This window comes from Rhipicephalus microplus, unplaced genomic scaffold (genome assembly GCF_043290135.1).
Source record: "Rhipicephalus microplus isolate Deutch F79 unplaced genomic scaffold, USDA_Rmic scaffold_74, whole genome shotgun sequence".
NCBI lineage: Eukaryota > Metazoa > Arthropoda > Arachnida > Ixodida > Ixodidae > Rhipicephalus > Rhipicephalus microplus.
This window is the reverse complement of record NW_027464647.1, coordinates 1,398,180-1,421,895: the sequence shown is the minus strand read 5'-3', so window position 1 is coordinate 1,421,895 and position 23,716 is coordinate 1,398,180. Positions and strand designations below refer to the sequence as shown.

General features: G+C 44.4%; 1 protein-coding gene across 2 annotated transcripts in view; it reads right to left on the bottom strand.

Moving 5' to 3' along the window:
• Window positions 1–23,716, bottom strand: part of LOC142761710 (homeobox protein engrailed-1-B-like) — a 92,237-nt gene that overhangs the window by 4,937 nt on the left and 63,584 nt on the right. Inside the window, exon 2 of one of the 2 annotated variants that reach the window (XM_075885150.1) lies at window positions 11,697–11,732. The exons of the other annotated variant lie outside the window; for it this stretch is intronic. Coding sequence (XP_075741265.1) covers window positions 11,697–11,732 — 36 coding nt within the window. The remainder of the gene's footprint in view (window positions 1–11,696; window positions 11,733–23,716) is intronic. 2 annotated transcript variants of the gene reach the window in all.

The window sequence follows — 23,716 nt, the reverse complement described above, 5'->3', positions numbered from 1 at the left end:
TTTTATTCAAATAACTCTGGGGACGAAAAAAAAAACTGAATTATTCGCTCCTGAACGAATTCAACTTCACCTATTCAATGTATGTATAATTAGTAACAAGCTTGCGTGTTTGCAGGGAAGCACCCTTGTGGGGTTCACAGGTGAACACGTTAACAATAATGCTGGCTTGTTTTTATGAGGAAGCACGATAGAGCAAGCTCCAGCGAAGAGAAAACAAAACAAAAACAATAAAAACGCATTTGTTTTTGGGGAATGTCTCATGCAGTACGAAACTCAACTCTGGCTGCCTTTTTAAACATTTATTAGTTGCGTGTGACAGTGAATAACATCAGTGCTTGTCGGTCTTGGGAATATTAGGCTTAATTTATATCTCATACATGCGACTTCTCCATGGACCGCATAGCGCGCTACCCCGAATTCACCGTGCTGCAAACTTCGCAGTGGTCATAAAAGGGAGACGTGTATACACTACACGAAAGAGGGTATAAAACGTTTAGAGGGGACCCCAAAGAAGTGAACGGTGACAACGAGGCATCAATCACCATCAATAGAAAGCAAATCATCCAACAACAGATAGAAATACGCACTTATTTACCTCTTCCGTTCTGCATGCCTTGTGGCAACTGAAGATACAAGAAAGTACATGTGGGGTAATGGCATGTGTGTTCGAAGTGAAGCTGCATCTATATATGCAGCAAAAAAAAAAAAATCAAGCGAAGATCAATGCATGCAGCCTATACATTTTATAATAGAAGCGAAGTGAGTGACATTATATACCATTCTTCGAACTGAGACACATATAAACTCAACCTCTGTGTGTATACGTGACTCAATTGAGATCATGGGGGGGGGGGATGTTTATAGCAACGTTGCAATGGCACAATTGACCAAGTCAAACGTTGTATATTAAATTTTAATGGAACTGTGAGCCGGATGAGCCGGTGCGTCATTTTTCATGCCAGACGGAACGCCAGCAGTTCTATGTATATGTATACACTTATATACATGCAGGCCAGCGGGCTATACAGAGAGCATGGTATAGACATTCCTCTTCTTTTCTTTTCTTTTTGTGAGTGCGTGCATGGGTGACATCAATTTTCTGTCACCTTTTACTGCCTTTACCCCGCACCCCAGCACAGAGTAGCCAGCCGGTCTGGGAGCTGGCTAACCTCCCTGCATGTCCTTCCATTTTTCTTTTCCTCCTCCTCCTCCTTCTTGAGTGAAGCTTACGACAGTTACAAATTTTCCGACATCGTTCATGATACGACCAATGGCAAGATTCGAACGGATAGGTGTTAGAGCGGTTTCGAGTGTATACTTACATATACTCGTTAATATACTGCGCACTAAAAGAGGAAACTGGAGGAAAACAGCCAGCGTCGATGTTGAGTTGGCTATTCTGTTCTTTGAACATGTTATCGTCATGAAGGAAGGAAGGAAGGAAAATAGAGGGAAAAGAAAGGCAGGGAGGTTAACCAGCCTATAGGCAGCCAGTTTGCTACCCTGCGCATGGGAGAGGGATGGGGGAGATGAAAGAGAGAGGTATACAGAGAGAACATGGGAATCGGTATATATGCCGCCGTCTTTGTGTTACCTATAGGAAGCACGACCATATATGCAGCTCATAATGCAGAAACAACGAGTAATGACAAATTTGTCATTATGCCCATTATTACCACTGAATAAATACTGTTTAAATATATGAGCTTAAACACACACGCACACACACACACACACACACACACACACACACACACACACACACACACACACACACACACACACACACACACACACTATGTTCCAAACATCAGTTGCTTTTACATGTCTATGCTTTCATTCCATCGGAGTATCATTTTCTCAGTCTATAGCGAAGCGCTCAAACTACGAGCAGCTGCTCTTTCCATAGTCTTTCAAAATGCGGGCCCTCCTGCCACCGCGGAGCAATAACGCGCTTAACCCTCTTTTGAAGCGCCCCTGCAAACAAGGCGTAGTCAAATTCAATCCGGCAAGAGCTGCGATGTGTGAGGCCGATGGAATTACAAATGCGGCTCTTCGCACGCTTTTATTTCCCGCTTACACGACCAGACGAAGAGAGGGGAAGCGTAGGCGCCAGCTGTCGGCGCTCGCCACCTTGGGGTGTCGTCCACCGACACCCCCTCTCCACATCAACGACGAGAAGGCGGAGTCTCATTTCGGCTACGCCTACCAAACGACCATGGCCAATGGAGTGCGAGAAGCCGGTTTGGCGCGCTGACAGGGGGCACGTCCCCGCTCAGGTGCTATGCGGAGTTTTTTTTTGACAGGACTTCCGAACTGCGGCCACCTCTCTCCTCCTCTGCAGCGCTTTTCAGCTGCTCTCGTAAATATCGCCCGAAACGAGGAGGGAAAAAATTGCCTCGCCGAAGCGTCGGCCATTTCACGGGGCTTCCTGAAGAGGTTCTTCTTTAGGTTGCCGCCTGTGCCGTGTATTTAGGCGACACATCGGCTGTTTGCCTAGTGAAGCTACACACCGTCTCTCTCCTTCCCCGCGGTACGCCTTTCTTCCTTTCTTTCGAGTCCTCCTCCATCTCAGCTGATTCAACAGGTAACGACTTCTCCAAATTCGGCATCTCGGCGGTTGGCCCGCCCGATACGCCGCGGCTTTAGGAAGTCGTCGCGAATGGCTCCTTTAAAAGTAAGTGACGCGGCGTGGTTTTCGCGGTCGCACGCTCTCAGAGATAAGGACCGTGCAGCTTTTCCCCCCGAAGGTGAGGCTGACGTCATTCGGCGCTCGTTATCGCCGTAAAGAATCACCTTCTGCCGGAATTTGTCGCCATGCAGTGTGGTTGCCGCGGCTTCGCAGAAAGATGTCTCAATTCGTGACACATGCCTCGCGATTGCAACCTTCCTGGCACGCTCGCTCAGAGCGCATAGCACAGGTGTAGCGACGAAAATGAGGTTTCGGCGTGGTATTTATAACCGCTCCATTCGCACATTATCCGGGATAAGAATAGAGGTATTATAGATATCCTCGTGGGACCGTGGCTTATGGCTTTGACACTATAGGCAGCGCTGTGCATATATATTCGCCTATACGGCTTGTACACGGCGAGACATTGTTTTTTATACCGCAGAGCTTCTTTTATTATTGTTGAACATTCTGCGTGAAAAAGCATCTATAAATTGTAAACCAGTTTTAAGCATGTGCAGTGCTACGCAAACTTTCAAATAAACGGCACATACGCATTGACAACTTTTAGTGTTGCCAGCTCTCATAAACGTCATATATTGTTGCTCTGATAAACATCACCATTGTTGCTCTCATAAACATCATATATTTAGTTCGGTAAAGGCATTGCGTCATTTGGGAGGTTCTTTCTTCGGGCGTTAGTATTATATGTACTTATTTTTATTGCTTCCATTGTGTTTGACACATGCCCCTGTGAAACGGGATGTTCTCTGTGCGCTCAAGGTTACTTTATTATGGGAATTTTTAGAAATAATTAAGGAAAATTGCACTTAAAGCGAGAATGGTGCCTATAATGTGGCGTTGGCTGCTCCTCTGCTCTCATACGAAACAGTTGTCGTACGTAAAGCTTACAATCACAAAACACTACGAATGTATAGACCTACGAATCAACACTCGCGCTCTTATGCCCATGCAGTGCTTCAATGCAAGCTAATGTCCTCCCAATTAACTTTAATTACATAATTTGTGCATTTATATACAACACTCGCGCATACATATATCTATGCCCTCTCTCCCCCAGAAAAAAGAAAGAAAGATATCTGCTCGTGCTTTGTATATATACATGTGCACATCTATTGCCAGCAATAACTTCCTCGTGAAACTATGTAGAAATCAGGTCTCTAAAACAGCGCAGTGTTATGTTTTGAAGTGTAACACTCAATAAAATTGTTCATAATAAATGAAACAGTAGTTTTTGACACCACGCTCACATATAGCGCGTGTGTATATAGAGTAAAAAAAGAACAAAGAAAGAAATGGGAGGGGGGTTACGACATACGAACATAAGCAATGCCAACATGAAAAGCAAAAATGAGCCGTATGAAGGAACACGTGGTGTGTAAAAGATAATTACATAGCGCTTCATAAACACGCAATAGTGCTGTTGTAATTTCGCTGTATCTGTTTAGTGTATATAAATTCGATATTTCTGGAGCACAAAATATACGGCTGACAGGTCTTTATATACCTATAGCGTATATATAACAGAAACGCGCCTCAGGATAGGCGCGTTTCTGTTATATAATTGATTGATTGATTCGTGGGGTTTAACGTCCCAAAACCACCATTTGATTATGAGAGACGCCGTAGTGGAGGGCTCCGGAAATTTTGACCACCTGGGGTTCTTTAACGTGCACCCAAATCTGAGTACACGGGCCTACATCTGTTATATACTTCGGTGTGCATGGACTCACATGCATGCTGCAGTATACTATATAGCAGGAACGCGCAAGATTCTTCGCATATATAACGGGATGGTATATATACCGATCAAAAATCACTGCAGGACATTTATGGCTCACCCGTATACCGCCGACATTAGAAGTACCAGTTATAATCCACACACACTGAAAAGCCATTTCAACTCTCGATGAAACGATTTGTAAGCGCTCCACGGAAAATGCCTCCTGTGGTGGTGGGGGATTGCACATCGAGTTTCTCACTGTCCATCTTTCAACTTTTTTTCTACTTTTTTTTTCTTTCTCCGCTTCACCCAAGCGCAAAATCGTCTTACGACGCGAAGCCCAAAAAGGCGATCGTCGATTCCTGTTCGCGAGCATTCGGCACATCGTCCGTCCTTGTCTACAGGCTTATGCCCAAGCCACGTTTTCGTGAGCTCTCACTCTGACACGAAAAGGAAGTATTATTGGTCGAAGCGACACTGCAGTCGAAATGAAGTGGTATTTCAAATTAAAAACCACATGCTCTGCATGGTTTTCTTTTTGCGCAACAAAGAAATGTTTTACCAAACTTAAGAGACCTGGAATAACAGACAGCTCAGCTGTAATACATATTTCGTAGGTGTGTTTATAGTGTCCGTATACTTCCTGTCTTTTCAACATGAATTACAGGCCTGCTTAAAGTACCACAACAATGCTTCTTTTTTAAGCAGAGAGAAGAATACAAGATAAAAAAAAGGACGCATTTTTTTCTGCTGCTCATTTTCCGTCCGCACGAAATTCTGACAAGGTCTATTCTGACAACGGGGCGAAATTCTGACAATGGGGTGAAATTCTGACAACGGGGCGAAATTCCGACAACGGGGCGAAATTCTGACAACGTGGAATTAGCCATATGGTACGCCTGCCTCCGGGACTCACAGCGCTGCGCGTCCGAGTATAAATTCGTGGTCTGTATATATCAGTCCACTCCACGCCACTGTTCTACAGAGGCAATCGGGTCAATTAACAACATGGTAGCGAAACCATGAAAAAATATATCTGCCTGTTCATCTGTGTACACAATTCCCTCGTTCACATATTGCAGCAGAAACTGCAGGTGCAACCATAATTTAATGAAAAACGAATAAGCAATAAATGTTGGACGCGTAAGCACGGAGCCATATATAATAGACGGCGTATAATGTAGCAGCGCTAAGAACTGAGCGATAGCGTGTATAGTTACGTGTCGTAATTGGGGTCCATTGTTTCAAACTATGTATACATAACAATTACGACAAATAAAGGCTTTAGAGGTATACACGTGCTATAAAAACAGAGCACGCATTTAGACGGTTGCACATTAAAGCGCCAGCTTATACACTGTAAACAAAAGTTAGCCGAAATGGGAGTTTCTCCAGCACATGAGCCCACAAAACTCCCCTGCCCCAATTATTTACTCCCTGGTAGGGAGTGAACTCGGCACATGTCATCGTAAAACGCCCCCTCCTTAATCACAGAGTTTATGAACGACATGACCTTGTTAAACTCCCCAGGGAGTTTCAGGTCACGTGGTTACAAGCTCCCTATAGGAGCTTTAAAAACCCTCTTTGGGCGTGACGTGTGTGTGTGTGTGCGTGTGCGTGTGTGTGTGTGTATGTGTCTGTACGGGCATATGTTTGCACGTCGGTGTGAAACAAATGTGATTTGTGTGGCTAACCGTGTCAGCATCTGTCAACAGGCAACGAAATTATAAGTGCAGCGAAGAATAGCAACGACCGGTTGGTATTTACTGGGAACATTTCAATATATTTCGCACCTTAAACCACGCTGCACATCGGTACGATTCCTCAACGAAACGTCCTGAATGCCACGCTTCAAAGGGCCGAGTAACAAAAAACTTCGAAGAATAAATTAATGGTAGCAAAAGTAAGCTTTACGATCGTCAGCGGCTGCTCCTGGAGTTTCACCATCAGAAACTTCGAAGTGGTCTGAAGTAGGCTTCGCTCGACTACGGCAGGCTGGCCGGCAACCGGTCTGAGAGTTGCGCCGGCGACGCGCTCGCCCCGTCTCTGCCAATAGTGGCTTCTCGGAGTGTCACCGGTATTTCACCGGCTGTAACATCTAAGTGGTAAGAAGGCCTCGCTATGCCGTCGGTATCAAGCCGGCATCGTATCGAACTCGCACTGTGCGCTGGCCACCACGGCAAGCGCTACGAGCTAGCACCGACCACCGGCGATGCAAAGAATGTGTTTCACAAAAAATGAAGGCTGCTGGGATGTATAACAGTCTTCTGCGCCTTGCCACCGCAGCTGTCAATGACTAACTACGAGGCGGAGTACGATCGTCAACGATTGCACCGTAAAACTTCGAAGCGGTTCGAAGTAGGCTTCGCTCGACTACGGCAGGCTGTCCGGCAACCGGTCTGAGAGTTGCGCCGGCGACGCGCTCGCCCCGTCTCCTCCGATAGTGGCTTCTCGGAGTGTCACCGGTATTTCACCGGCTGCAACATCTAAGCCCTCGCTATGGCGTCAGTATCAAGCCGGCATCGTATCGAGCTCGCACTGCGCACCGGCCGCCGTGGCGAGCTCTGCGAGCTATACATGCAATGCATGCGAGCAACGGGAACAGCGACTGCGAACCGTCTCATTCGTTTAAGTCTATCGCTCCGTAGCTTAAACTGCGTGGATAGCGGACACCTATTTCTGTGCATGGGAAAAACGAGACGTAAACTGCACATCAGCAAGCATTTTGTGATCGCCAGCTGTCATTCATCGAATCACCGTGCCGTACTCGTGAGTGAGGCCTAGTCGTCGAACGCGGTAGCGGTGGTCTACCTCGGTTCATCGCTGGAGCTGCTGAATGTGCCTCGTTAATGTGTTCATTCAAGGCCGCGCCCACTTTGTGTATGATTCAGTGCATTTTACGGGTCCACAAACAGCACTGCTGATGCGAATTCAGCCTGTACGACAGAGCGTCAACTGATAAAACTTTTTCGTTATAGTAAAAAAATATTAAATATTAGGCAGGATTAGGATAAAAGGCATGTGTGTTGAAGTGCTTACATCAGACCACCGCAAGTTCATACTTACGCCGTGCGTATTTATTGCTTAATTATTAGAAACAAAAAGGCTTTAACCTGGGCTACAGGAGGTCAGAATGGGGTGCCTATATATACTCGGTGACTATATGGTAGGTGTGTACTGCATGTGGCAAGCTGTGGTGAGTGCGAGTGTTGTGATATTACGTGGACGTTGTGATAATGTTTGTGTACTGTAATCATTGTTGTGCGTATTAAATGTAATTAAAGTTACGCTTGCGCATGGTACGGCTGCTGACGTAATTTTTTTTCTCGGTCGACGCTAAAAATTTACTCCCATACTGACCTGAAAAAGTTCCCCTATGGATGTAAATAAAAACCCCCCTGACACCATGCGAAAACCCCCTTCTGATGGGGAGTAAATTTTTTACTCCCAGAGACGGGTTTTTTAAAACTCCCATCTGGGTGTGCGCTAGAGGACAAGGTCATTTACTCCCATTTCGGCTTATTTCTGTTTACAGTGTATATAGTTTGGTGGTGTTGCCTCCAGTGTTGACACTTAAAAGCGGACGAACTGCCGAACTGTTCATAACGTGCACATATTATATACTAATCCCATTCATATCTGCTGCTTTGCGTGCAGAACGCTCGAAATAAGCGTCTCTTTGCTTTTTCCGACTATAGTATTGGTTATAGGTTATGTTTTGTTTTAGAACCTATATACTTGTGTTTTTTGCGATAGTGTGGCATGGTCTATAGAATACGCGTCACTCCAACATTACTATACGACTCATTTATGTTAAAACATGAACTGTTCATCAGCACACACACACACACACACACACACACATGCTCTCTCTCTCTCTCTCTCTCTCTCTATATATATATATATATATATATATATATATATATATATATATATATATATATATATAAAACTACCTATCTATCTATCTTGAGCTTCACATGCAATGCTTATGCTGAACCCTTTTCACTTGCATCTTGACACAGAGGTTCAGAGGCACAAAAATACGTTTCTACACGCGGACACCTTAGACCACAGCAATGACGCCACGTCATCGTGTTACACGATGATGGCGAACATCCTTGCGAATTCAAAAGTTGATTACAGCCGACGACAGCCTGCCCTGCGGTCTCGGTATAAAACACTGCGCGCTTCCAGCCCTCACGCACGCTTACACTCCATGGACGAACTGCAGAACGTATAAGCTGAACCTGTCAGCCCGTCGGTGCGATGAAAAGCTGTGCGCCTTATAAATTCTAACACGCTGCAAGCCGACACCTCTGCGGCCCCGACGATGTGCGCGCCGCATCGCATGCAGTTTCTCTCGGCTGTGCGACCTCGTATACGCGCGTCATGATCCACTTCGTGACGGGTGGCTCCATCAGCCTCGTTTTGCGAGTGTGATGCTGCACACCGTGCCGTCGTGGTCAGCTCGAAAACACCTCGGTGGCTATATATATATATATATATATATATATATATATATATATATATATATATATATATATATATATATATATATATATATATATATATGTGTGTATATATATATATAATAAGGGAAAGAAGTGTATACGTAAGGGCTCGTTTTTCCGTGTTTTAACACAATATTAATGAGATCTAACAGATAATAATGCCAAGGAATGTACAGGGGAAGTTATTAGAACCAATGGAATGTAAATAAGAAGAAAGAAAAGTGGATGAAAAAATAACCAGCCGATATATATATATATATATATATATATATATATATATATATATATATATATATATATATATATATATATATATATATATATATATATATATATATATATATATATATATATATATATATATATATATATATATATATATATATATATATATATATATATATATATATATATATATGAGATCTAACAGAAGACAGTAATGCCAAGGAATGTATAGGGGAAGTTATTAGAACGAATTGCAATGTAAATGATAAGAAAGAAAAGTGGGTGAAAAAATGATCAGCCGTGAGCAGGAATCGAACCTACGACTTTCGAATCGAACGCGTTATTCGAAGGTCGTATAGGTTCGATTCCTGCTCACGGCTGGCTATTTTTTCACCCACATTTCATTCTTATTATTTACATTACATTTGTTCTGATAACTTCCCCTATGCATTCCTTGGCATTACTGTCTGTTAGATCTCATTATTATTGTGTCAAAACATAGAACAACGAGCCCTTAGGTGTACACCTCTTACCCATATATATATATATATATATATATATATATATATATATATATATATATATATATATATATATATATATGCATATGCATGTTTGCCATTCATGCGAACCAGGCGTTTTTTTATTTTCCTTGTTATATGCATTAGCTTTCAATATTTTTTCCTTTATTCTTGCTTTAAGTGTTTGTATCGTTATCTCGGTATAGGCCGATGTCATATAGGGCCACACATGAAACTTTCCCTCGAAACAATGAAGTATTGTTATGCAGATTTCGTGTATATATCGAGGAGCTATCTATAGCCTTCCAGGACGCGCATTCATTTTTAGTCAGCATGGATGCCGGACAGTGGAAATGCAGCTCGTGTTAAATAGAATAAGCTACAGGACCTTCTGTGTGAATGTCAACACACTTAAATCGCAGGCCCTTATAGTACTAAATTACTGCGGCCTCGTGAGGTGGAATATTGCAAACGTTGGCGCTATTCCTTTGGTGACATAGTATATACGTACAATATATATGGAATTGAATAGGGAACATTTCAATGCGCGCCTGCGTTTATGCAAAAAAAAAAAACACTCGTCCTCCTCGTCATCTTGAAGTCTCGTTTTCTTTTAACTCATCCCTAATAAGGATGAGTGCCAACCGCACTCATCCTTGTTAACTTACCTATCTTTCAGTTATATATACCTCTTTCTCAGGCAATCCACTTATGCTTGCCTGGGAGTAAAAACGAGTGATTTATATATCTATGCTGCACGACACTTCATAAGCATATAAAACGTTCTGTCGATCCGCCTTTTTCACGACGCCACGGAGATTGCGTCCTTCCCCTAGCGGAAAAGTCACGAAAAGCCCTCTTCATATCGGAGGATCTTTCTTCTGGATTTATACCATGCATGGTTTTCCCCGCCGTTACCGAAGCTCTACATAAACGGCAGAATGTAGCACGGGAAAGTGAAAAAGTTGGATTCAAATAAAGCGAGTTCTGCAATTTGAATAGAGCACATGCGAAGTTCAAGAGTGATGTGTTTAACTCTATATATCTGGAGCACGAAACGATCCGCTGTACTACAGGATGGCTCTGTTGAGTTCGCAATGCATGGCACAGATGATACACCTTTCTATATATAGCCTTTCCATATATAGCCTTTCCAATACACCTTTCCATATATAGCCAATATGCAGGTATCGTACATAATTCGCTAAATCTAGAGAAATGAGGAAGTGACTGTTGTTCACCTGCATATTCTCACTCACAAGACACAAAAATATACACGAGTTACCAAGATGCATCAACGACCCTTTTATTCCCAAAGTCTGAGAAAACGTTATGCTGCCTTTATAGATGACCTAACAGCTATGTGGGCGTGGTTATAGAATAGCACATTTTCGTGCGTTTGTCCTGTTATCGTGCCTATCAGTGTTCAGTGTTTGTTTCGTTGTCTTTAAAGTGCGGGCAACTTCTTATTGTGACTGTTGTGTGACCACCTCAAAGAACTCGTCTCTGAAGCGTGGTTGTTTCGGGTGTGTGAACATTTAGCACATGTGAACATTGTTGTTTCATGGACAATTGCATTCTAGCACAGAGTTAAGGAATGTTAATGCCCATGTGCAAAATTTGTGCTGCTGTTTTGGTCGTTGACAACTTCTTGCGTGATGCAAACTAATATGCAAGGGAACAGGAGTACAGATAAACCCCATCCCACCCTCTTCAAACATACTTCATAAAAAAATTCTTATCGTCGACGCATGCACGATTTTCACACGCACAACACACTGAATGCAAACGGCAGTCATGCAACAGTCACGAGAAAACTTTGGCATTGGCCAACAGCATACGCGACTATAGTTTTGTCCCCAAACTGCTGTTACAGCCGAATTTTGAAAGTCGCTGCTTGTGTGGATCACGCACCAAGATAGCGAATTTCCGCTATGCCGACCGTGTGTGTACATATAGAGCAGCGCCAGCTCAGCTGTTCGTGTTCGCGCAGATGCATGTGCCAATTGTAGTCCTCATACCTTTCTGGTTGGACGTGGAGGCCTCTGTACGGACCACTAGAACAGAGGAACGGCACGTCTCAGCACAATTGGCTCAAGCTCACACGCAACACTATGACGCATGCACATTCGCTTCTGACCCCGCATCCTGTGCTATCATCAACATTTCATGACATAATTGCTATATATATATCGCTGGAGCTAACGTTTTGACAAGGAGACTTATCTTCTTCACAGCAGCGTTGACAACCATTAAGTTCACTTTTCGAAACGCTGGCTACGGCGTCATTCTCTGTTCAAGAAGAAGCTTTCCATGACTTCAAGCGTCCGCCTGTCTTTAAAGTACCCTGACTAAATGTAGAGATGAAAAGTTATTGAACAAACGGTGCGTTTGGAACCAGCGTTCTGACGAGTGGTCTTGTCTTTCAAAGGACAACGAAGAAATAAATATGACGGCACAAGCCCCGCAGTGGTCTTGTCTTTTTCAAGGACAACATATATAGGAACGACAAACCACTGGACAAGCACCAGCGCTCTTGTCTTCCCCGAAAACAACAAAAAAACTTGTTTGTCCTATGTTGTCCAGTCTTGTCGTGATCAAGGACAATAGATGAACGATTACCGGACACCGCTGATTGCATGATCTTCTTTCATTTGTTGTCCTTGATAAAGACAAGACCACTGCTGTTTGTTTGCTTGTCCCGCGGTCTTCGTTTCTTTGTTTCCTTTAAAGAAGACAATACCGCTTGTCCCGTTCTTCATTCATTTGCTGTCCCTGAAGAAGACAAGATGGCTCGTTGAAACGCTGGCTCCAGCTACACCCCGTGTTCAACAATTTTTCATCTCTATACAAGCTCCTATCCACCCTGAACTTATGGCTTTTGCCTGATTGAATATATTTTTATGGTATAAATACATATATGTGCAAAGAGAAAGTCGTTACGTGTTGATTCTTAATTTTTATCTCTATCCTAACAAACGGGTGTAGAGGCGTAGCCGTCACCAAGAAATTTTTGCATAGATATGTAAATTTCTCTTTTCGCATTGAGACTATTCTGCTCGCATTATTTGTGTGTTTTTCACAAATGACTATACTTCCAAAGCGTAATGATCGCTTTGAGAGATTGACAGTGCTTGAAAATCAAAAAGTTAGAAATGAAAAAATGACAAAAATTCCTTTATTTATTTTTCATTTCATTAAAAAATGAGAAAATGGTCATCAAAACGAAGTCAGCCATGCGTAAGTTTTCATATATGAAACGACCGCTTGTTTGAGAAAGCGGCCAGGAAATGCCGACTTTTAGGAAAGGAAAGCTTTGTAGTTGATAGAAAATCCGTTTTCGTGAGGGGTGCCAACACGTGATCATAGTGTTGTGTTGTAGGCGTTTGCTTGCGCTATCTTTAGTTCAGTGTGACGTCTGATAGGCGCGCGTTGGATGCGATGATGTTTCATGCTTTCGCTTAGTACATGACATAAACATTTAACAATAATAACCCAACTCAATGGCAGAACATGCTGACAATGTGGGACTAAACACTTCTCCGTATCTTGGAATAGTTTTTTTAATAAATAATCTGCTAAAGCCGTTGTATAAATTACGGACGCTTTTATGTTAACTTGGAATAAATTGTTTTTATATTGTAAAAACGGTTGTTTTTTGTAAAACGGACATGTAAAACCGTATATAAATTACGGATGCTTTTGTGTTAAATAACAAACAGATTTTGCGAAGCAAGTTTACGAGCTCACCGTTAAAGTACGGGTTGTATATCGCTTGTACAGCGGCTGTCAGAGCAATATTTGACACTGCATGCACCTGCATTCATTCCAAACTTACACTGATGTTTTTTTTAAATTAAAATAACCACTGTCAGCAGGCTGTGCTTCCACTTCAGTTAAGGCTGCCACCTGAATTATTTGAATTATAGCTTAATTTCAATTGGAAAGCTTGCCATAGCAGCCATAGCGCAAAATATTTTAAAAAAAGATTTTCTCTGCAAATAATTAGTTTGTTGATCCCCGACGCGTAATGGCATGTAACATTTTGCTGTTTACGGCATAACCTTTTGTTTGAAAACTTGGATAATTTTAGATCAATAGTGCACGCGTGACGATGCACTTCTTTCAACGTGAGTATGTACCATCAGCGTCAAATGAAACATGAACAGTGGCAAGCCTTAGGGATGGTATATAGTGCGTGTCAGCCACTTATCACCACGGACAGGTATACGCATGTATGTGCAGTGCAGCAGAACAGGATTCGCGCGCCAGTTTATGGTGATAAATAGACGGCACGCACTATATATACAATCGCGAAGGCCTGCCACTGTTCGGGTTTCATTTGACGCCGATAGAACGACGCGAACGAGCACGCGAGATTGTTGTTACTTTTTGTCAAATATACTTTTTTCATAGAAACAGGCACGTCTGTTCTCGTCTGTTCCTTCTCGTGTGCCATGTTTTAATTGCGCAACTCGGTTTGGTTTTCATGTCAAAACGCCAACTCGCCCAACAGTGAACTCTTTTAAAAGACTTTCTTTTTTTTTCACTTCAGTCACCTCAAAATAAAATCGAAAATGCATGTGAACATTACACAAGAACGTGTCACTGCAAAAGAAATATACCTGCCCAGCACCGGAAATCACTTGTACGAAAACCAAATCACGGCACTTGATAAATAAGCTAAAAAAAGACAAACAAAAATCCTAATAGGTTTCTTTACGTTTATAGATAAAAAAACCTATGTATATTGCCACCTACTTTTAGTAGTGGGTCGTATGCCAAGGTGAAGGCACACACCACAGAGAAGAAAGAAGTGCGCGTGGACCCCCGCTCTGCAAACAAGCCCAACCGACGCGCTTGGTTAGAGCCCTGTTGCTCGGACATCAATAAACCTTGTCGACACCCCCTGGAGGTATACGTGGCAATATATAGGCAAGTACATATACTTGCCTAGAAGATGACTCGAAGGCAAAATCCACCGCTGCACTACAATCATCATCATCATCACCATCGTCATATAAGCTTGGGAGATTACGTGCGTAGCTGCACATCTGGTAGAAGATATACGACTGATTATGATTTGTATGAACTACTGCTCGCTGCTTTGTAATGGGGCGGTTTATAGCTTTCAGCCACCCACCCGTTAACGCTATTCTCATGCATTAGGAGGGGTGAGAGTATACGCTCTTTGCCGCCGCGGTGGAGCAGTGGTTCTCGGCTGCTGGCCCAAAGGTCGCGGGTTCGATTCCGACCAATGAGGTCGCCTTTGAATGAAGGGTAAATTTCGGAGAAACATGTGACAGATGGCCAACATTTCCAGAGCCCTCCTTTACATAAGGTGTCCTTAATAACCATGGTTTTGGGACGTAAAACCCCACGAATTATTATTATTATTATTATTATTATTATTATTATTATTATTATTATTATTATTATTATTATTATTATTATCTTTGTCCTACATGACGACTGCATTTAGGATCTTTTTCTATAGAGGGATTTTGAGCACGGCTCTGTGATGGAACACTTGAATGAAACGCAGAGCTGATGGGTTCGACTCAGATTGAAGCTCTGACTTTTATCACATTTTCTTAAAATTAAAGTTACTAATGTCCCGCCGATTTTAGTACCGCGTGCCTTGTTTTTCAAGGTCCGTATTTGATGACGCACGGCGAACCCCGATTTGACACCGATGTAGTGGATGCACTCTAAGCCAAAATTCGGCAAACTTGGACTAACTGCAGCCGTTAAACCAACGGACGAACGGTTCATCCAACAAGGACTAAATGCGTGGCAGTGCGTGTCGTGCGCAAACGCCCGGCAATGAAGAGACCAACGGGGAGGGCAACTGCGCCGCGATCGCCTCCTGTCGATGCTGCACTGCAATGCTCGGCGTGGTCGGCGATCATAAAAACAAGTTATATTGGCGATACGCCACTGTGAAAGTGAAGCACTATGAAACGAATAGAAGATGTTATGAGAGGCAAGTAGTGCAACACGCAGTCAGTTCACACAACAAGCGCCCTCGCGTTTTCACTGTGCCGGAACGGGCGGGCCGAAACCAAGTGAAAATTGTCGAACACGGGCAATGCGGATAACTCACTTCAATGTGCTGAATTAGTTCGAACTACGATGAACATTGACAACGCTAATAAAAGTAAGCTGTTCATTGGCGGTCGTGTACCCACACAGTGACCACAACTTCAAAGCGATATATAGAAAAAGTAGGCTTCGTACGTCATCGGTATCAAGCTGGCTGCCGGTGTGAGTGCATTGCCGGCACAAGCGAAGGGAACGTCGCGTACAAATTCACAGAAGATGTAGCGCAGACAAACTGATGTCTTTTTCTCCATGCGACAATCGTTATCAAAAATCCAGCGTGTAGGCGATCGCGGATACGACTAATCGTGCGGCCGGCGGTACACAGGGAGCGACTTACCAGCACGATGAAAGAACCATGCCTGCGAACGGTCTCGTCGCTGTAAGTATACAGATATCTACATCACCTGGTAAGACACCACGAACATGGACACTTACCTATACTGTTCATTGTGACAATAAAATAACGACTACGAAAATTCCACGCGAGCCGCATGTTGCGATCGCCGGTGGTCGTTTAGCCGTACTCGTCGTAAGCCTATAGCGACGCCGTCGGCAAGTTGACACGGTATGGCATCGGCGGGGCGCCTGGCTGCTTCGCCGTTTTCCAGCATAAGCGCCGCTGCTATGTTTGTGTTTGCGGAACCACGCGCCAGCACTGCGAATGCTGGTTCGGCCGACATGATCGAATGCCAGCTGATAATCCGTAGTCTCAGGCTGAAGGCATGTTGAAGATTAGATAAATCCAAATTAAAAGATCGGTGCGCATCGGTGCTACGAATCAGCCCATGTAAATTTTCGCGTTACGGTATCAATGTTTATTGTTTTTTTTAAGCCAAGTAATAGTCGTCCACTGGCACTAGATGGGAGGTCAAAATACTGCAGTATGCTATATATACCCGATAGTCTGTTCTCGTAGCATAGCGCGGGCAGTCAGTGTTTGCGGTGTTTTACTTTCAAATAATATTGCGTATGTATGTATGTATGTATGTATGTATGTATGTATGTATGTATGTATGTATGTATGTATGTATGTATGTATGTATGTATGTATGTATGTATGTATGTGTGTGTGTGTGTAGCATGAATAACACGCTATGTTCCTCAATGCTGATTAAATTGGAATAAACATAAAATATACTCCACAAACGCAGTGTCGCCATTTTTTGCCATTGGTCCAGACGGTTCAACTGTTAGTCCCACTGGAGCATTCCACTGCGACCAACGTTTAAACCAAGCGGAGTAAGTGCTTGGGGTAACAGTTGAACCCTTGCAGTCACTCCCACAGTTAGTCCAAAATTGGTTCAAAATCTGTGGCAGCGCATTTAGACCCCTAAAGGACCAATGGCATACCCCACTTTAATCCTTTTCGGCTTAGAGTGTGTAACGGTGCGTCCACTTGGAGGTGCTTCGTGGTCCTTGAGACCAAACGCTCTCTCTCTCTGTGAATGCCTTCGACATTTCCAAACCGCGGGCTTTCGTCGTGGACAGTATATAGGGCAACTCAGCGGCTGAGCCACACAATCGCTGTTGCAATGAACAAATGTTGCATCGTGTGCGAAATGAACTGGTGCATCAACCGAGCAAGTGAAGAAAAAAAAAAAAACTAATGCTCCTTTCAAATGTCCAGGCCTCAACAATCCTTAGCCTTCTTGTTCAATAAACAAGGACTTCAGAGCTCTGGCTTGATGAGTGCTGACATAATGTCTATGTATTCTCTCGATGTGTTTGCGCGGCGTTCCCCAGGAAAGTCCATCACATGCAGGCTATATAACTTTTGCACACCTTCCTGTGTATACGATATATATGCATTCATCTGAAGATATAATTTTTGTTACACTGTACAGCTGTCTGTGGGAATTGTGATATTTGGGGCGTGTATACCTTATTACGCCCGTTTGGCGTGTTCAGTTGGTAAAAGAAGTGGTTCGGAAAGGTCCAGGCACATGTAAGACAATCACTACAATTATTCACCACGGAGGATGCGTGATTTTCAAGTGAAATTCGAGGAAACGGCTGGCGTTATATTCCTGGTTCACTTTTCTTAGAACATTGAAGATGTTAGACGTCTATAGTTATCGCTATACTCTTCATTGTCTCTGTTACAGAGGAACGACATGAACATAAGCAATTGTGCAATGCACGTTATACAGAGAATGTTATGGGTAGCTTGCAACATACACATGCAACAAATCGACAAAATGTGTGTTCCCTTCGTGATATGATATGGGACAAGCACTCAACGCTCCGGCTTGCTCACTGAAGTTCTCAAAAAGGTGAACAAGTTGCCTCGTATATGCTTTAGCACCTCCACACGTGGTTGACACCGCTTTCGAAACCACTGAGACACGCGCATGTATACTACAGGCCTTCTTCCATGGCCGTCCTTGTGTCGACAGATTGCAGCTATCAACTAAAGCTATAAAACGCGACACTTGGCAACAAGCCATCAGTGAGCGAACGCTGTTACCTGCTGGGGATGTCGGTGTTTTTGTTTTTGTTTTATTTTGTTTTTCGGCATTCCTGTTCCAATATGTGCTATAATTTACGCCACTGAGGAATGCTGGCGTGTCGGTACGTAAGCTATGGATTGCGGTTGTTTGTTTCATCGATGGTATACTGAGACGAGATATGCACGGACTGAAAAAAAAGCCGCAAATGTGTTAACTGGAAACTATATATACCGCGACGTGAGCAGTTAGTGTTTAATCCGATCCTCAAGAAATTCGCATGAAAAACAATAACGTTCGGAGAAAAACTTTCGTACATGCATGATGCTATAAGGCGATATATTGCTGTGATTATAATAAGAGGTCTCTTGAGCAACCATGAGCTCGTATACTGAAATTGAAAGGTAATGTTGCCAGAGTGCAGCGAACGTAGCCATCATAAATCATCGGGTCGGTCGGTTCAGGGTAAATGCAAATATATTGACTATAATTTCCATATTATCAGACATTTAAAGGTTACTAATGACGTAAGCTTTAAAATGATGATCATGTCCAGTAATGGGAGTGCCTCGGTAGTACATATATGTCTGCGCCTTCACAATAGCATCTAGCGCCGTTATACGCAAGGGTACGTTTGACAGGAGTGATTTCCATTCCATTCACTTGATGTATAGGTATACATGGCTTGCTCTACAACTAACTTTTGTATAGTAGCGGGTGCTCCAGCTATCTTTAGCCAGAGTTTAAAAATATACCGACACACGCAATGACGATGCGACCAAGTGCATGTTGCTGATTATATATATATATATATATATATATATATATATATATATATATATATATATATATATATATATATATAATCTGTGTGTGTGAATTGTCAGTTACTCATACTTGTTACTTATTTGCGAAGCGTATTGGCATAAAATCTATTCATTGCGCAATACTTGGTAAGGGTTTCGCTTCTGGGTTACTTAGTAAACAAGCCGCTATACAAGTTTTGCAACCGCAACTGTTCTATATCTCGTAGGCAGCGGTTATTCGGCCACCGTATCCATTAAATACGAGGGCCGACAACTCAATCTCGCCGTTCCCTGGCAGCATGAGAGGCCGCACACAGCGGCATTAGTGTGAACGGCCTTCATCCAACGCGGCAGCTTGTGTCTTTCTCAGTATATATTTGCAGTGCGAACTCAGTTGCCGCACGAAAGTGCAGTTTGCTCGATTCTTCGACCCGATAACCTCCCCCAGTCCTGGTGACGGGGGTCTTGTCGTCGGTACTCGAAGGTCGCCCGGGCTTGCCGGCTCAATTTCCCGGCTAAGAGCCTCCGCGGCAACGCATATACGGCGACTGAGAAGGACGATGGCGACGATTGAAGCGTATAGAATTCCCATTTCTGTCGCACTTTGAAAAGCGTCGCGTTCGCGGGGTTCATCGGCAACACTAAAACGCTGAGCGACAGGTTCGACTGCGTGCATCTCCGATAAGAGCCGCCGCAAGTACAGCCCGGCTACTATATATATTCGAGCTCATGAAAGTCAAAACAGAAGTCCCAGAAAGCTCGTGGAAGCGAGGACCGAGGAAGGGGGGCACAGATTCCCAGGCGCGAATCTCGAGCATTGGTCGCCCTTGCGGATGGGGCTCGGCTGGGCTACCTGGACTTTATGGCCTCATAAAGCCGGAAAGGCCGCGGTGTATGGAACAGCCGACGTATATGGACCCACCATGATTTGCGGGTCGCTAAGCAAACCGGGCCCGAGCATATCGGAATGCAAGGAGCGCCGTATACTGCAATTGAAAGACGCGTGCTGCGCATGTGTACACGCGTTAATGCCGCATGCAACCCCGACTGTTCACCGCACCTGGTGTGGGAATGCAGAAGAAATGAACGCATTCCGGGACAACTGCCGGTCCGAGGTGGCGTCATTCGAGGACTGGTTCCGTCCATGCATATAGCGTCGAGACACATGTATACAGACATATATCCTCGCCTGTGAAGCTTCTATCTATATACTGCATGAGCAACGCAAACTGATCTGGCTTTCCCTGACCAAAATGCGGACATTGAATCGCCGTTTAATTGTATTTTAACCAAAACAGGGATTTAATTGCAGGATTAGAGATGCGAAGCAGCGCAAGGGACGGATACAGGATGGTGAGCACGACGGTTCGCTGAAGGCACTCGCTTCTAGCTCCTCTTATTGGTTCCGCCGTGCAGCTTGACAACATCGATTGATTGACTCATTTATTGATCAAACCATGAACGCTTTGACAGATATCCATTCAAGGATATTGGCCCAGACTGCTTACCTTCACGTTTTAATGATGGCTTGAAGTACACCGATTAATAAAAAATAATATCAACATACAATAGAAGAAGGCAGAGTGTTCTATATAAAAAACCCACAGTACGCTTCCTTCTAAGGCGAGGTGCAAACGCTCTAACATGTATACCCACAGCCGAGTTTTACCAAGTGCGTTGTAGGCCAGACTTGAAGCTCGGGGAACATTCGTATGCAGTCGTAAGATAGATGAATTCTCCAAATCAAGTACGCACTTTTCGGGTACACGTCAACTGGCGCTCGTAGACTTCGTGTTTGTGCTCTAACGGCTTGCAGTTTCGTTTGTTTGTTTTCTTGTAAGCTCATCAGTCAAATATGCTCATGCACCAGTAAGAAACTTCGCAATAAAAACTACGGACTTTAGCATACCATGGAGCTGCGCTGTTTGAACTCTTTCAACACTTACGTCATATGATTAATGTGCTAATATGGACTGGAAGAAGCATGGACAGGAGGAATTAGGCCTGCACCAAATAAGCGAGTTTTCGAGCGTGAGTATTGATTTTGGTGCCAATATTATACTAACGTAAAAATATATCGAGTAATTAATTTATAATGCGAGGTATCAAACCAACGATAGATTATACATAAATGTCCGGGCATAGTATTCAAAAGAATACGCTGCCATATATAGCTCATATATCGATCTCAGTACATTGTATATTGCTTGATGTAAAGGAAAGTGTACTAAGCTTTCATTTGAAGCTTTCATTGGATGAAGACGCTCACAAGATCATCAAGCTGCACGCAGTAATGGAGTCATTATTTTACTACCTATAGCTTCGTGCGTATAGTCCCACCTCGCACATCATGTCCATTTAAATCCTTGTCTACGTTAGACGTACGCTATAGCATCGAGCCAAGAGGCTCCTCATGTAGAACGCCTTCTGTCATGAGTAATATCTCGCTCACTTACATTGCCCGGCTACTTTAGTTCTAGCACTGTACTGCTGCTTGACACGTAATTTAAGGAAGCACGCGCACTGCCTTCCTTCTCATAAAAGTATGTCCCGCTGAAAGTGTTATAACTGTAGACAAGTGGCCACACAAAAGCTTCACGTGTGTATTTTGCTTATTCGATGAAAATTCACTTTCTGGTACTTCAACTCCTTGTATACACGCTGGCTAAAAAAAAAAAATGCCCGGATAAAACAGGGCACCAATCTACAAGAGATTGAAGTAACTAGAAGAATAAGAATGGGGTGGAGCACATTTGGCAAGCACTCTCAAATTATGACAGGTAGATTGCCACTATCCCTCAAGAGGAAGGTATATAACAGCTGTATCTTGCCGGTACCTAGCTGCGGAGCAGAAACCTGGAGACTTACAAAGAGGGTTCAGCTTAAATTGAGGACGACGCAGCGAGCAATGGAAAGAAAAATGGTAGGTGTAACCTTAAGGGACAAGAAGAGAGCAGAGTGGATTATGGAACAAACGGGGGTTAAGGATATCAGCTGAAATCAAGAAGAAGAAATGGACATGGGCAGGGCATGTAGCGCGTAGGCAGGATAACCGCTGGTCACTAAGGGTAACTGACTGGATTCCCAGAGAAGGGAAGCGGGTTAGGGGGAGACAGAAGATTAGGTGGGCAGATGAGATTAAGAAGTTTGCGGGTATAAATTGGCAGCAGCAAGCACAGGACCGGGTTAACTGGTGGAACATGGGAGAGGCCTTTGTCCTGCAGTAGACGTAGTCAGGCTGATGATGGTGATGATGAATCTACAAGTGTGGCAGTTTGGACAAGTTGGTATGACATGACGATAGCTACAGCGCGAGAACACAACGACGACAAAGAGCGCTCGTTTCCTTCTTGTCTCTTCGTCGTCGTCGTTCTGTTCTCGAGCTATAACTATCGTCATAGACCAATCTACAGTCGCTCTTATCGCGCGGTAAACATAAACAAGTCCGCCATGGCGGTGTATACAGAAAGCGTATATAGAGTGAAGAGTGCACACATCTCCTGTTGGGGCATTGCGTTCCGTGTCCCTTGTGTGTGTCGTGACTGTTCCGACGAGAGTTCCATCGTCTTTTGTCCAGAATCACTCTTTTCGTTCCGCGGCGGAGCCGCTTTTGTTCCGTCTCATCAGCGGAGTTTACACACAGCGTCCTCGCAAGAGGGAGAGGGAAAGGCGCATGCGACGTTTCGTCGTGGTCGCGGACCTCAGCGATGCACGCGGCTGAGCGATGTCCCCGCGCGCCTCCCCGCGGCGGAAATCTCGTTCCAATTCCGGAGGCCGGCGCGGCGCGCATTACAACCAAGCGGCCACGATAAATAGCTGTCTCTTTTTACGGCCTTCGCCGGGACTCGGCCGCGCGACGTTGGCACTGGCGGCCGGACCACCCAGGTCGCCGCCGCCGCCGAGGCCGGTTTCCGCGCCAGCGCTCCCGCCGGCTGCTGCATGCACTTGCCGCGGCCACCGCCGAAGATGCGATGGGCAATGCACGCGCGAGCGCCCAGTAATCCGCTAAATCGGTGCAGCGCCGCGGACGCTGTAATAGCCTGTACGATAATCAGAAGGGTGCCCGGAATTACCAAAGCCCCGGCGCGTTTCACGAAGGCTTTCTCTTGTAATGATTGACCGGTCTGCGGGTAGCGGTGAGTTGCGCAATCTCCTATTAATTAACAATCGAGCACTCGAGATCACTCGGGCGTTGGTGTCCATCGTGTCAACTTTGGCGTCGCCATAGGCCGACATCCGGCTGCTCTACCGAAGAATCCTTCACGGGGTTGTTTCTTTCCTTATAGCGTTACAATTGGGAGAAGAAAGTAATGCGAAAAGTGCGTTGTTCGCTCATCTCGGCATCGATGCATAGACATGCGACGTAGTGCTCCACATGAAGAGGTATTTAGGCGCCATTATGAAGGCTGCATCAGGGCCGTGAGGACGCCGCTTCAGCACTGCTGCACTGTTCTAGAGCGACGAAAGTGCAGAGACGAGCTGGCCGCTCTCAATTAAGCGCGCACTTCCTTCCCGCGCGAGGGCACCACCGGCAACCACCTCGGGTTACGCGCGCCACTCCGTCAATGGACGCATACGCCCCCCAACCCGCACACGCGGGCATTAAGCCGCATGCTCGGACTTCTTAGCGCCTTGTCCCGGTCCGTGTCGGCTTAATTTGGCCCCGCGATGATTGCTGTTCTT